Genomic DNA, 13,016 nt, shown 5'->3' with positions numbered 1-13,016 from the left:
GTGCCCCGGAGACACTTGCGCCCCGCCGACACCGGCGCCCCGAGACACCTGCGTTCCGCCGACACCTGCGCCCCGCCGACACCTACGCCGCATCCGGCAGGAAGCACCCGGGTGCGCTTAACCCTCCCTCGCGCAGGCCTAGCGTCCCCTTTCTTCGCTCACGCGTTCCAACGACGCGTCACAGGCGCCTCCCAACAGTAAGCGCTTTGCCTGGCACCCCTTAGGCAGCTAACGGAAATCTCTCTGAGCCACTAGACTCCATTTGAAGGTCCCGACAGTGCAGAATTGCGCCTCATGGGCGGTTGCCTGAGCCGGCCTCGCCCTCGCCAGTCGTCGTCACCTGCTCTGCGGGGCGGGGACCAGCCAGAGAGCACCGAGTGCCTCGGGCCCGCGCACACTGCCAGCCGTGTTCCCCCAGCTTGCCGGGTTCACTCGTGGGCCCCAACTCTGGACCTGGCTCGCAGGCTGTCCTATGAGGGTCTCATGGCTTCACCCCGTCGTCGTCTGCACCGTCGGGGGTTTGTCCTAGTCCATCGGCGGCAATATTCAATCCAGCAAGCCCGGTGTTTATTTTGGTGTTTTTTTCCCTCTGTGCCCCGGAGTGGCCGTCAGAAGCCATTGCCGTCAGCTTGCAGTTCCAAGATGTTCCACACCTCAGTAATCCTGAGGATGGCATCCGCAAAGGGCAAACTGACGCTCCGTTTGCCTCTGAAGCAGACAGTCATCTGTACGTGGTCTTCATTTTCTGTTCACCTCCCAAACCTTTGTGTAAAGGAAATTCTGGTGAGGGCCCTAGAAGAGAGTGGCCAACTGAGAGGAAAGGAAGAGAAGGACCTGACAGCCTTGGCTGAGAGCAGAAAGGGGCTAGCAAAGCAAAAGAAAGGACAATCAGCCCAGGAGAGTCAGGATAAACAGAGAAGGGGCTCGAATCCAGGAGGAAATGCGCAGTCCGCGTTTAGACACCTCATAATCAACGGGGTCCTCTCTTCCTTTGTGCCCAGGCCTGGGCCTCTGGTTCTCTGTTCCAAGAGCTCGGATATCCTGATTAGGAAATCCCAGACCTACTTTTTGAGTTCATGCAGCAAACGAAATGCCATCACCAGTTCATACAGCTCCACAAGAGGTTTCCTACAGCTCCAGAGGATGGGTCCAGGCGCAGCCCGGCTCCTGGGCCCAGAGTCATCGCATCTTCATGAGGTCTCAGATAAAACCAGCGAGGAATGCCATTGGCCTAACCCTTCAGCCTCAATGGAACCGCAGAGGAAGATCAAAGATGAAAAAATTGCAGATGACCACTTAAGGAAGAAACAAAACTTAAATTGCTCACAGTCATCTGACAGTTTCAGGCCCCGCAAACGCAAGATTCCTCTGCTGCTGCCCACCAGGCGAAACGGTCCACTGATCCTGCCCCCACCTCTCCAGATAGGTTATCCAGTCACTGCTGAAGACCTTGACCTAGAGAAGAGAGCTGCGATACAGTGGATTAACAACGTCTTGGAAGGGTAAGACTGAAACCATCTCAGTCTGCAGAACCCCTCAGCCTTCTATTCTGCCAGCTCCTAGCTCTAATTCATAGCGGAGGAGCTTCTGGAAGATGTAGAGCTCCCCAGGCCTGGTGGCCTTCTTGTAGTTGGTTGGAGTAGCCATCTCTATGAGGTATTTTGTCTTGGTTTTCCCTGTTTGTCTTGCTCCACTTGGCTTAAAAAGTTGGTTCCTTTTTCCTGGCCCACTAGGGCCTGTTCCCCAGTACTTTGCTGCTTGCCCCTCAGTGGTTCCTTGGAGAAGCAGTGCAAGACCATCAGAGTCCAGCTTTGCTCTTGAGGGAACCCAGAGTGCTGCTCCTGTGAGCCCATTCCCCTACCAAGTCAGTTCTCTCCAGAGAGACAACATAACATTGTTATCATCTTACTGTCAGAAGTGCACCTGGAACTTGGGCAGCTGGAGGTTGTTAGTCTGGCCTGACCCAGTGGTCAGCATCCTTGCAGCAGAAGAGGGAAGCTTTGGACCAGTTTCACTCCAGGCAGGAGCAAGCGGGACACCCACTGCTGCAATCGTTGCCTTTTCCTGCCTTCCCCATTTTCTTAACTGGGACCTGGTTCATCTTTCTTAAAATCTCTATATTCTCTCTCTGAACATTTGGTACCACATAAATACTTAGTTGATGAACAAAGTCATATATGTTGCATACATATAGTCACATATATTTATACATGTCATTTATATATTAATATAGTCATATATATTATGTGTATGTGAAATGAAATTCAGTCATGTTCGACTCTTTGTGACCCCATGGACTATAGAGTCCATGAAATTCTCAGGCCAGAACACTGGAGTGGGTAGCCTTTCGCTTCTCCAGGGGATCTTCCCAACCCAGGGATCAAACCCAGGTCTCCTGCATTGCAGGCAGATTCTTTAGCAGCTGAGCCACAAGGGAAGCCTGTATTATGTGTATATGTATATATTATATATAACTTATGAGAATACATAGTTCATATACATTATATATTAGATATGTATAATATATATGTATATTGTTTAGTCAATCTGTCCTGTCCAACTCTTTCACGACACCACAAACTGTAGGCTGCCAGGCTCAATCTGTCCATGGGATTTTCCAGGCAAGAACACTGGAGTGGGTTGCCATTTCCTTCTCCATATATGTATATATGTATGTATAATATTAGTATATGATTATATTCATAGTAATCAATATTTAATGTATGTAATGTTACATACTCATATGTAATATGTATTAATATAACCATGTACAATACATATGTGTTTTTAACATATATGTATGTGTTTAGTACATTATGTATAGAATATATAATGTGAATTACATTACATATAATAATATGTATTGAATACATATATGACCTTTGCTAATTTATCAAGTATTCCTGCCTCTGCTTTTTGAATTCACAGTGAAGAAAGAAGTGACTAGTACGAGTGGCCAGACTTTTAACTCTAGGTTTTCTGTGTCCCACAGTCAGAAAAGCTGGAACCACCTTACGTCTCTAAATGTTGAGTCTAGAAAAAATGCACTTGCCTTTTTTTTCTCTGCTTGTCATCTGCCCACTTGACTTCACTATGGATTGGATCATGCCTACTGTATGTTAAGAAATGACTTGTGACAACTTTAGTCTTTAAAAAAGAATTGAATTTGATATAATTTTAGACTTACAAGAATAGTAGAGAGAATCCCAAACTAGTCTTCACTGAGCTTCTCCTAATGTTAATATCTTACAGAACAGTTATTGAAACCAGGAAATTAACATTGTTGCAATGTTATTAGCTAAACTTCAGACTTTAAACATATTTTCCCATTTTCCAGTAAAATTTTCTTTCTGTGCCAGTATAATCCCACATTTCATTTAGTTGCCATGTCTCCTTAGTTTCCTCCAAACTGACCATTACTCTATCTTAATGTCTTCTGTGACCTTGATACATTTGTAGAGTACCAGTTAAGTATTTTGTAGAATTTTCCTCAATTTGGATTTGTGCTGTTTTATCATGAGTACATTGAGGTTTTGAATTTTTAAGAAATCACACACTTGTGATGTGTCATCCTCAGCACATGGGAAATGTTAATCTTGACCACAATTAAAGTGGTGTCTGGCCCGGGTTCTCCTCTGAATAGTTACTATTTTTCTCTAGTACATATTTAAGAGGGTCTTATGTTGATGTGACACAAAAATCCTGTTTATCCTTAAACTTTCACCACTAATTTTGCCATCATCAGTGGATCTTGCCTGTAGCAATTATCATTGTGGTGTTCTATGGTGATTTTATATCTTTATTGTTCTACATTTGATTAGAATTACTCTCCAAGGCAGAGTTCTCTGCATTTATATAGTCACTTATATCTGTATGGTCTCATCAATATTTCTTTTTATTATTTGGGCTATGTCTAATACGATCACTGTTAATTTTATTGCTCATATTGTTCCAGATTTGATCATTATGAGTTCTTTCAGATTAGCTCCTGAGTCCTTTAAAATGCCTGCATCTCCCTCCCCACTTTTCCCAAGGATTCCTTTACCTTATAGCCCCATAACGTATTCCAGAATTATCTTATATTTTACCTGTCCCAGTTCTGGAGTCAACCACTCTTCTAAGAAGCTTTGGTTCATTTTATTGGAGAAATTAAAAAAAAAATCTGGGCATTCAGGTGTTGTTATGACTACTAGGGAATCTTTGCTTCTAAGTCCTCTCAACAGACAGAATTGGAAATGTATGTTCCCACTTATAAACTTGTATCTATTTCTGTATGCTGTGTGTATGTGTACACATGTGTGTGTGTGCACACATGTGTGTGTGTGTGCAAAAGAGTTAATACTGATACCGCTAACTAATGTAGTGCACAATCAGGGTTCATCTTAGAAATGTTCCCCTTTGCTTATGTGTAACTTCTTCAACAGTTTCTCCAGAGAAACCTGGTCTAATTATAATTTAATTACTTATTTGTTCAATCCAGAATGTACATAGTTTCACAATTGGCAGCCCTGTGAGCCGCTCACCAAAGTGTTCATGTACAGTTCTTTCTGTATGGCCTTGCAGCATCCAAGCAAACATTGCTTTAAAAAACTCCTTGGTTTAGCTTCTTTCAGCAACTGTGTAGCGAGGTTATATGTAACACATTTAGATTCACTTGTCATTGTCTACATTCCATTTTGGGCTCCTGCAACAACCTGGTTGATTTTAATTTTCAAAGTGAACCCCAGTCTTTGTGGTATAAAATTTGCTTAAATTTTTTGAGTATTTTTTGTGTCTGTATTCATGAGTGATGTTGATCTGAAATTTTCTTTTCTTGTGATGTCTTTATCTGATTTTGGTATCAGAAAATACTGCCCATACAGAGTGAGTTGGGAATGCCAGTCCAGGTTTGATGCATGATACTGGATGCTTGGGGCTAGTGCACTGGGACGACCCAGAGGGATGGTATGGGGAGGGAGGAGGGAGGAGGGTTCAGGATGGGGAACACATGTATACCTGTGGCGGATTCATTTTGATATTTGGCAAAACTAATACAATTGTGTAAAGTTTAAAAATAAAATAAAATTAAAAAAAAGAGAAATGTTGGTACAATTTCTTCTTAAAATATTTGGGAGTATTCATCAATGAAGCCATTTGGGCCCAGGTTTTTATTTCTGGGAAAATTTTCAATTATTAATTCAATCTCTTGTTATAGGTCTAAGGTTTTCTAATTCTTCTTGAGTCAGTTTCAGTAACTGGTGACTTTCTGGAGACTTTGCCTACTTCATCTAAATTGTATAATTTATTGGCATGAAATTGTGCTATTTTCTTATAATTCTAGTATCTCTAACGTAGGAGATGATATCCTTTCTTGAATTCCTAATTTTGTTAATCATTTTCTTCTCTCTGTATCTCTTTCTCTCTTATTCTTGCCCTTTCTCTCTTTCACTGTGGCTAAAAATGTATAAATTGTGTTGATTTTTTAAAAAAGAGTCAGTTTTTGTGCTTTTCATTTTGTCTATTTTGCTGTTTTCTATTTCTATTTTAGGCTCTAATCTTTACTATTTCTTTCATTCTTCTTCCTTTAGGTTTGATTTGCTCTTTAACTATTTCTTAAATTGAAAGACTAGGGTATGGATTTGAAACTTCTCTCTAATAAACTTTTAAATGATGTAATTGATATAACATGCACAGAGGAGCCTGGCAGGCTACAGTTCATGGGGTCACAAAGAGTAGGACACAACTGAGTAGCTAACATTTTCACTTTCACTTATGTAAATTTAAGGTATAAATCTAATGTTGATTTGATACATTTATGTAAGTAATATGATTCCCATTGTAGTGATAATTAACACCTCCTTCATGTTGTATAACTATCATTTCTTTCTAGTGGTTGGAATTATTAAGATCTGTCCTTGTCAAGTATGATTACAGTAATACAATATTATTGTCTGTATTCAGCATACTGTGCATTAGAATTTTAGAAATTATTAGCTTCTTGTTGCAAATTTGTACCCTTAAATAGCATCTCTCCTATCTCACCACCCCCTAGCTTTTGGTAACCACTATTTTAGTCTCTGGTTTTATGATTTTGGCCTTTTAAGTTTACACATATAAGTGATATCATACGGTATATGTCTTTTCTTGTCTGACTTATTACTTAGCATAATGTCCTCAAGGTCCATCCATGTTGTTGCAAAGGTGCCCGTCTTACTCATGACTAAAAAATGTCCCCTTGTGTATACACCACATCTTTCTTATCCATTCCTCCTGCAATGGGCATGTGGATTGTTTCCATATCTTGGTTATTATGAATTATACTATAATAAATATCAGAGTACAGATATCTCTTTGAATCTTGTTTTCATTTCCTTTGAGTATATACCCAGATGTAGCTCTATTTTTATTTTTTGGAGAACCTTCATACTGTTTTCCATAATGCATGAACTAGTTTACAATTCCACCATCAGTATACATGGATTCCCTTTTCTCCATATCCTAGACCAATACTTGTTATCTCTTGTGTTTTTCATTGAAGTATAGTTGATTTATAATGCTATACTAGTTTCAAGTGTTCAAAATTGGGAAAGGGGTACATCAAAGCTGTATATTGTCACCTTGTTTATTTAATTTACATGCAGAGTTCATCATGTGAGATGCCAGGCTAGATGAAGCACAAACTGGAATCAAGATTGCCAGGAGAAATATCAATAACCTCAAATATGAAGATGACACCACCATTATGGCAGAGAGCAAAGAGGAGCTTAAGAGCCTCTTGATAAAGGTGAAAATGGAGAGTAAAAAAGCTGGCTTAAAGCTGATTATTCAAAAAGCTAAGATCATGGCATCTGGTCCCATCACTTCATGACAAATAGCTAGAGGAAAAAAAAAAAAAAACAATGACAGACTTAATTTTCTTGGGCTCCAGTATCACTGTGGATGGTGACTGCAGCCATGAAATTAAAAGATGCTTGATCCTTGGAAGAAAAGCTATGACAAACCTAGACAGCATATTAAAAAAGAGAGACATCACTTTGCTGACAAAAGTGCCTACAGTCAAAGCTATGGTTTTTCTAGTAGTCATGTACGGATGTGAGAGCTGGACCATAAAGAAGCCTGAGTGCCAAAGAATTGATGCTTTTGAACTGTGGTGCTGGAGAAGACCACTCTTGAGAGTCCCTTGGACAGCAAGGATATCAAACTACTCAATCTTAAGGGAAATCAACCCTGAATATCAGTTGGAAAGACTGATGCTAAAGCTGAAGCTCCAATACTTTGGCCACCTGATGTGAAGAACCGACTCATTGGAAAAGACCCTGATGCTGGGAAAGATTGAAGGCAGGAGGAGAAGGGGGCAACAGAGGATGAGATGGTTGGATGACATCAACAACTCAATGGATATGAGTTTAAGCAAACTCTATGAGATGTTGAAGGACAGGGAAGCCTAGCCTGCTATAGTCTGTGGGGTTGCAATGAGTCAGACAAGACTGAGCAACAAAGTTTCAAGTGTACAATATAGTAATTAAGTATTTTCAGATTATACTCTATTATTGGTTGTATTCCATGTAGATCCTTTATTCCATTATATCCTTGTCAGACATGACTTAGCAATTGAACAGCAACCTAGTATTGATAGTTCATATCTCTTAATTCCTTTTCCTTATTATGCCCCTCCTCCAAACAGTTCCACCACTGGAGAGACAAAGTATTTATACCAATAGTTTGTCCGCTATATCTATGTCTGTTTTCATTTTGTTATATTTATTTAACTTTTAAAATTCTACATTTAACTTAAACATATAGTATTTGTCTTTCTGTCTTACTTCGCTAATCATAACACTTTCCAGGTACATCAGTGTTGTGCAAATGGAAAAATTTTATTCTTTTTATGTGTGTATCTTGTTGATCTTTTAATCTGTTTATGGACACTTAGATTACTTCCATATCTTAGCTATTGTAAATATGATGTTATGAACTTTGGGGTGCACATATGTTTTCAAAGTAGTGTTTTTGTTTTGGATATATACCCATGAGTGGAAATATTGGATCATATGGTCATTCTATTTTTAATTTTTTGAGGAACCTCCATATAGTTTCCCATAGTGGTTTACCAATTTAAATTCTCACCAAAGTGGGCTAGCATTTCCTATTTTCCACATCTTTACCTACATTATTTGTTAAATTTTTTGATGATAGCATTTCTGACAGATAAGAGATGATGAGTCATTGTGGTTTTGATTTGCATTTCCCTAATGATGGGTGATGTTGAGCATCTTTTCATGTGCCAATTGGCTATTTGTATGTCTTCTTTGGAAAATGCCTATTCAGGTCTTCTGTTCATTTTTTAAGTTTGTTATTTAAATATTTTTGTTATTTTAAGTATTAACCACTTATCAGACATATCATTTAGAAATATCTTCTCCCATTCAATAGTTTGTCTATGCTTTATGATGGGTTACTTTACTGTGCAAAAACTTTTAACTTGAATTAGAATCCATTTGCTTATTTTTGCTTTTGTTTCCCTTGCCTGAGGAGGCAGATCTAATAAATACTGCTAAGATTTATGTCAGAGTGTACTGCCTATGTTTTCTTCTAGGAGTTTTATGATTTCTGATCTTAAGTTTAGGTCTTTAATCCATTTTGAGTTTACTTTTGTATGTTATGTGAGAAAATGTTCTAATTTTATTCTTCTACATGTAGCTGTTCAGTTTTCCTAGCACCACTTATTGAAGAGACTTCTTCCCATTGTATGTATTTGTCTCCTTTGTTGTAGATCAATTGACCATAGTTGCATGACTTTATTTTTGGGCTTTCTATTATTCAATTGATCTATGTGTCCTTTTGGTGCCAGTACCATACTGTTTTGATTACTATGGCTTTGGAATATAGTCTGAAGTTAGTGTGATTCCTGCAGCTCCATAGCATTGGCTATTTGGGGTATTTTGTGTTTTTCATACAAATTTTAGGACTCTTTGTTTTAGTTCTGTGAAAAATATCATGAGTTTTTTTTTTTTTTTTTTAATAGGGATTGCAGTTGATCTGTAGATTGCTTTGAGTAGTGTGGTCATTTAAACAATAGCAACTCCTCCAATCCATGAGTATGGATATCTGTCCACTTATTTGTATCATCTTCAATTTACTTCATCAATGACTTATAGTTTTCTAAGTATGGGTCTTTCATTTCCTTGGCCAAGTTCATTCCTATGTATTTAATTCCCTTTGATGCAACTGCAATTGGGTTTTTTGTTTTGTTTTCTCTTTTGGTACTTTGTTATCAGTGTATAGATAAACAATAGATATCTATGTATTAATCATGTAACCTGGAATTTTGCTGAATTATTTTTTAGTTCTGATAGTATTTTGGTGATGACTTTAGTGCTTTCAGTATACAATATCATGTCATCCGCAGTGACAATTTTACTTCTTCCCTTCCAATTTGCATGACTTCTTGTCTGATTTCTATGGCTAGGACTTACAATATTATGTTAAATACATGTGGCAAGAGTAGGCATCCTTGTCTTGTTTCTGATTTTAGAAGAGAAAATTTCAATTTTTCACCATTGAGTTTCTTTCAGCATTTGAAAAATTTTGTGCCACTTCATTGTTTTGGAAGAGAAATCTGCTGGTCATTCAAATTTGCATTTTTTTTGTACAATATCTTGTACAAAATACAAAATGTTATCTGTTTTAAAATTTTATCTTTGTTAGTTTTCAGAAGTTTAATATGCTGTATATTGATATGGATATTTTTTGTTGTTATTTTTAATATTTTTGGATTGGCTCAGTTTTTTGAATCTGATTTATGTATTTTGACAGATTTGTGACATTCTCAGCCATTATTTTTTCTGATACTTGTTCCACACTGTGTCCTCTCTTTCTGAGGCTCTGATGATATACGTTCTAGACCCTTTGTTATAGTCCCTCAAGTTGGTAAGGCTCTGTCTTTTTTGTCTATGTTCTCTCTGTTAAAATCGCACAACTTCTACTGATTTATTTTCAAGTGTATTGATTCTATCCTCTGTCATCTTCAGTTGTATTGAGTCCATCTATCAGGTTGAAAAAATTTAGCTGATGTAGTTTTCAGGTGTATTATTTCCATTTGCTCCCATTTTGTCCTTTTTATAACTTCTATTTTATTGCTTAAATATTAATTTTTTCATTTGTTTCAAGAGGATTTGTAATTGATTATTGAAATGTATTCATGATGGCAAATTTAAAATCCTTGTGTGACAATTCTAATATTCAACTTGGTACTGGTGTCAGTTGATTGTTTTTTCTCACTGTTTATGGTTTCACTGGCTTTTGGCGTGAGGAAAGTTCTTTCTGTTGTATCCTTAATATTTTGGTTATTATGCTTAGATACTCCTATTTTTTAATATAAATTTATTTATTTTTATTGGAGGCTAATTACTTTACAATATTGCATTGGTTTTGCCATACATCAACATGAATCTGCCATGGGTGTCTTCTACTTAGTAGGCAATTTTGCTGTTTAGGTTTAGCTTGTAAGTTGACCTATTTTGTGAACTTGACAGTTTAGCTTCCTGAACCCTGGGAATATTCCTGCTATTCTGATTTGCTTCATTCTTCTGGGGCCTCTGTCAATTCCTGCTGGTGCTGTATGTGGGAACATAAAGGTGTTTCCTGGGTTGTCTAGTGTCTGTGGGCCATCACCTCTTGAACAGGGAAGAAGGTGAGTCAGAAGCCATTGTTCTTGTGTTTCTTTATGCTACTGGTGGAAGTCAGGGAGACAATGGCTTTGCTGTGGGTATTTGGAGCTTTTGTGGGCAGTTGACGCTGCTTGCTGGTAACTCAGTTGTGGATGCAGGTTTGGACTCTTCACTCAATCTGTTTGGCATCTTGTTTCTTATCCTTTGGCCAGAAAGATCAGTCTTTTTACTGTTGGTGGGTTTTGATTTTTACATATCTGGTAGTTCCAGGTTTCAAAACTCCCTGTATCAAGTCCTGGTATATGTGAGACCAAATAATAATAATACAAAGAAAGAAAAGAAAGAGAAAACCCTACAGGAAAACCCTGTGTTATTCTTCAAGTCCTGAGATCCCTAGTCAGTCTGATTTCTTTTTTCCAGGCTTCAGAGTTCTTTTATTATTGTCTGTGTAATAATTTCCAAGATACTTAATTTCATTAGAAAGGATAAGTGGGAAAAAGTAAGACAATACTGTCTATTATGGAGCTGGTGATTTTAACATTGCTTTTTGAGGAGAGGATTTGGTAACCACCTTGTTCTGCCCTTCCGAAAGCCCCATCCCCAGATCAGTCTCATTATAGCTTTTCTAACAAGTTACATTTATTGCACTGTAGTATTCTCTTCTCAATGGTCCTGCATGTGTGCGAGCTAAGTTGCTTCAGTTGCGTCTAACTTTTTGTGACGCTATGGACTATAGCCTGCCAGGATCCTCTGTCCATGGGATTCTCCAGGCAAGAATACTGGAGTGGGGATGCCCTCCTCCAGGGGATCTTCCTGACCCGGGGATCAAACCCATGTCACATGTCTCCTGCATTGGCAGGTGGGTTCTTTACCATGAGCATCACCTGGGAAGCCCCTCAATGGTCCTAGCACAGTCCAAATATCCATAAATTATTGCCATGTATCAGTATTTCTTGTAATTTAGACACTTGTCTTTTAAAATAAGGAAATTAATTATATAATTATTTTTATATTATTATATTATAATCATATAACAAATAATTATATAATTATATATTATATAAATTATATACATTTGTCTTTTTAAAATAAGGAAATTAATTATATAACTATTTTATATTATTATAATTGTATAACATATAATTATATGATAATTATATAACCTATAATAATTATAATCATATATTATATTATAATTTATATACTATATAAATTATATAAATATATATTATAAAATTATATATTATATATTATATAATTATATAATATATATTATTTTAAAATATATAATATATAAAATATATTATATAAAATTATAAAATATAATTATATATATTATATAATTATATATATAATATATAAATCCTCTGTTTACTTACAGATGAAATGATAATCATAAGTGAGCATTATATCAAGTACTTTTTGTTTATGATCCCATTGATTCTTTTTCACATAGTCACAACCATTTTTATTTTTTACAGATAATGGAACTAAGACCCTAAACAATCAAATGACTTGAGAATGGTGACATCATGATTCATCTGCATAGGCGCCGATCTTCAAACACAAATACCTAAGCTGTACTCTTTTCTTGTAGTGCAATATCACATTCCATGTAGAGTCATTTTGATACTTAAATAAAATAATCAATCTGAAGTGCTAACTGTAGTGTCTGACTTATGTGTTTGGTTCATGTTATCACTTATTATGATTAGTTTCCTCCTCTGTTGATCACATCTGTCCTGCTTTAGAGAATCCTCCTACTTCACTTGGCTGTCATGAGAATGTTCATGTGTCAGCTGACATGCTGGCTCAGGAGGCTCCTCAACCTTTCACTTCTCAAGGAGCTACAAGCAGTTCCACCTCCCATGTAAAGCTTGGGGGAAGTGCCCCTTCCTCCTTCTGGAACACCCTCTGTATCTTGCTACTGAAGCATCTGTATTTGTATCCAGAGCATCATAAAACTCCCTTCTCAGTGGCACCAACAACTTCAACCTCTGACCCTTCTCTCTACATAAATGTTCAAGTCAGATACATGGGACAGGTTGAGGACAGATACCAATTCATTGTCCTGCACACGCATGACTTCTCTCTTGCCTCTGTTTCCCTCAGATTTCACTTGTCTCTCCATCCCACTTCCAGCCACTGATCTTTTCAACCACAAACTTTATCAAATCCAATTTAGTTTACTATTCTGGAATAGTGAAAGCCAGGGCAGAGCTTCAACTGTTTAAGAGAATAGGGGCCTGAGACCTGAGTCAGAGATAAATCCTAAAAGAGGAGCAGAAGGCTGAGGCAAGATGTGACATGGACACTGGAGCAGAAGGGCCTCTATGAGGCTATAGCAGAGGAAGGCTAGATTGTTCT

General features: G+C 37.6%; 1 protein-coding gene across 1 annotated transcript; it reads left to right on the top strand.

The window, feature by feature from the left end:
• The first annotated feature begins 202 nt into the window (after window positions 1-202).
• On the top strand, window positions 203-12,304 carry LOC109561156 (nuclear envelope pore membrane protein POM 121-like). Its single transcript, XM_019963555.2, has 2 exons — window positions 203-1,502; window positions 12,131-12,304. The coding sequence occupies exons 1-2, from the start codon at window positions 295-297 to the stop codon at window positions 12,132-12,134; spliced, it is 1,212 nt and encodes a 403-aa protein (XP_019819114.2). The 5' UTR covers window positions 203-294; the 3' UTR covers window positions 12,135-12,304.
• Window positions 12,305-13,016: the final 712 nt, after the last annotated feature.

This window comes from Bos indicus, chromosome 7 (assembly GCF_029378745.1).
Source record: "Bos indicus isolate NIAB-ARS_2022 breed Sahiwal x Tharparkar chromosome 7, NIAB-ARS_B.indTharparkar_mat_pri_1.0, whole genome shotgun sequence".
Lineage (NCBI taxonomy): Eukaryota > Metazoa > Chordata > Mammalia > Artiodactyla > Bovidae > Bos > Bos indicus.
The sequence above is the reverse complement of the archived record's forward strand: the minus strand, read 5'-3'. Positions and strand labels throughout refer to the sequence as shown.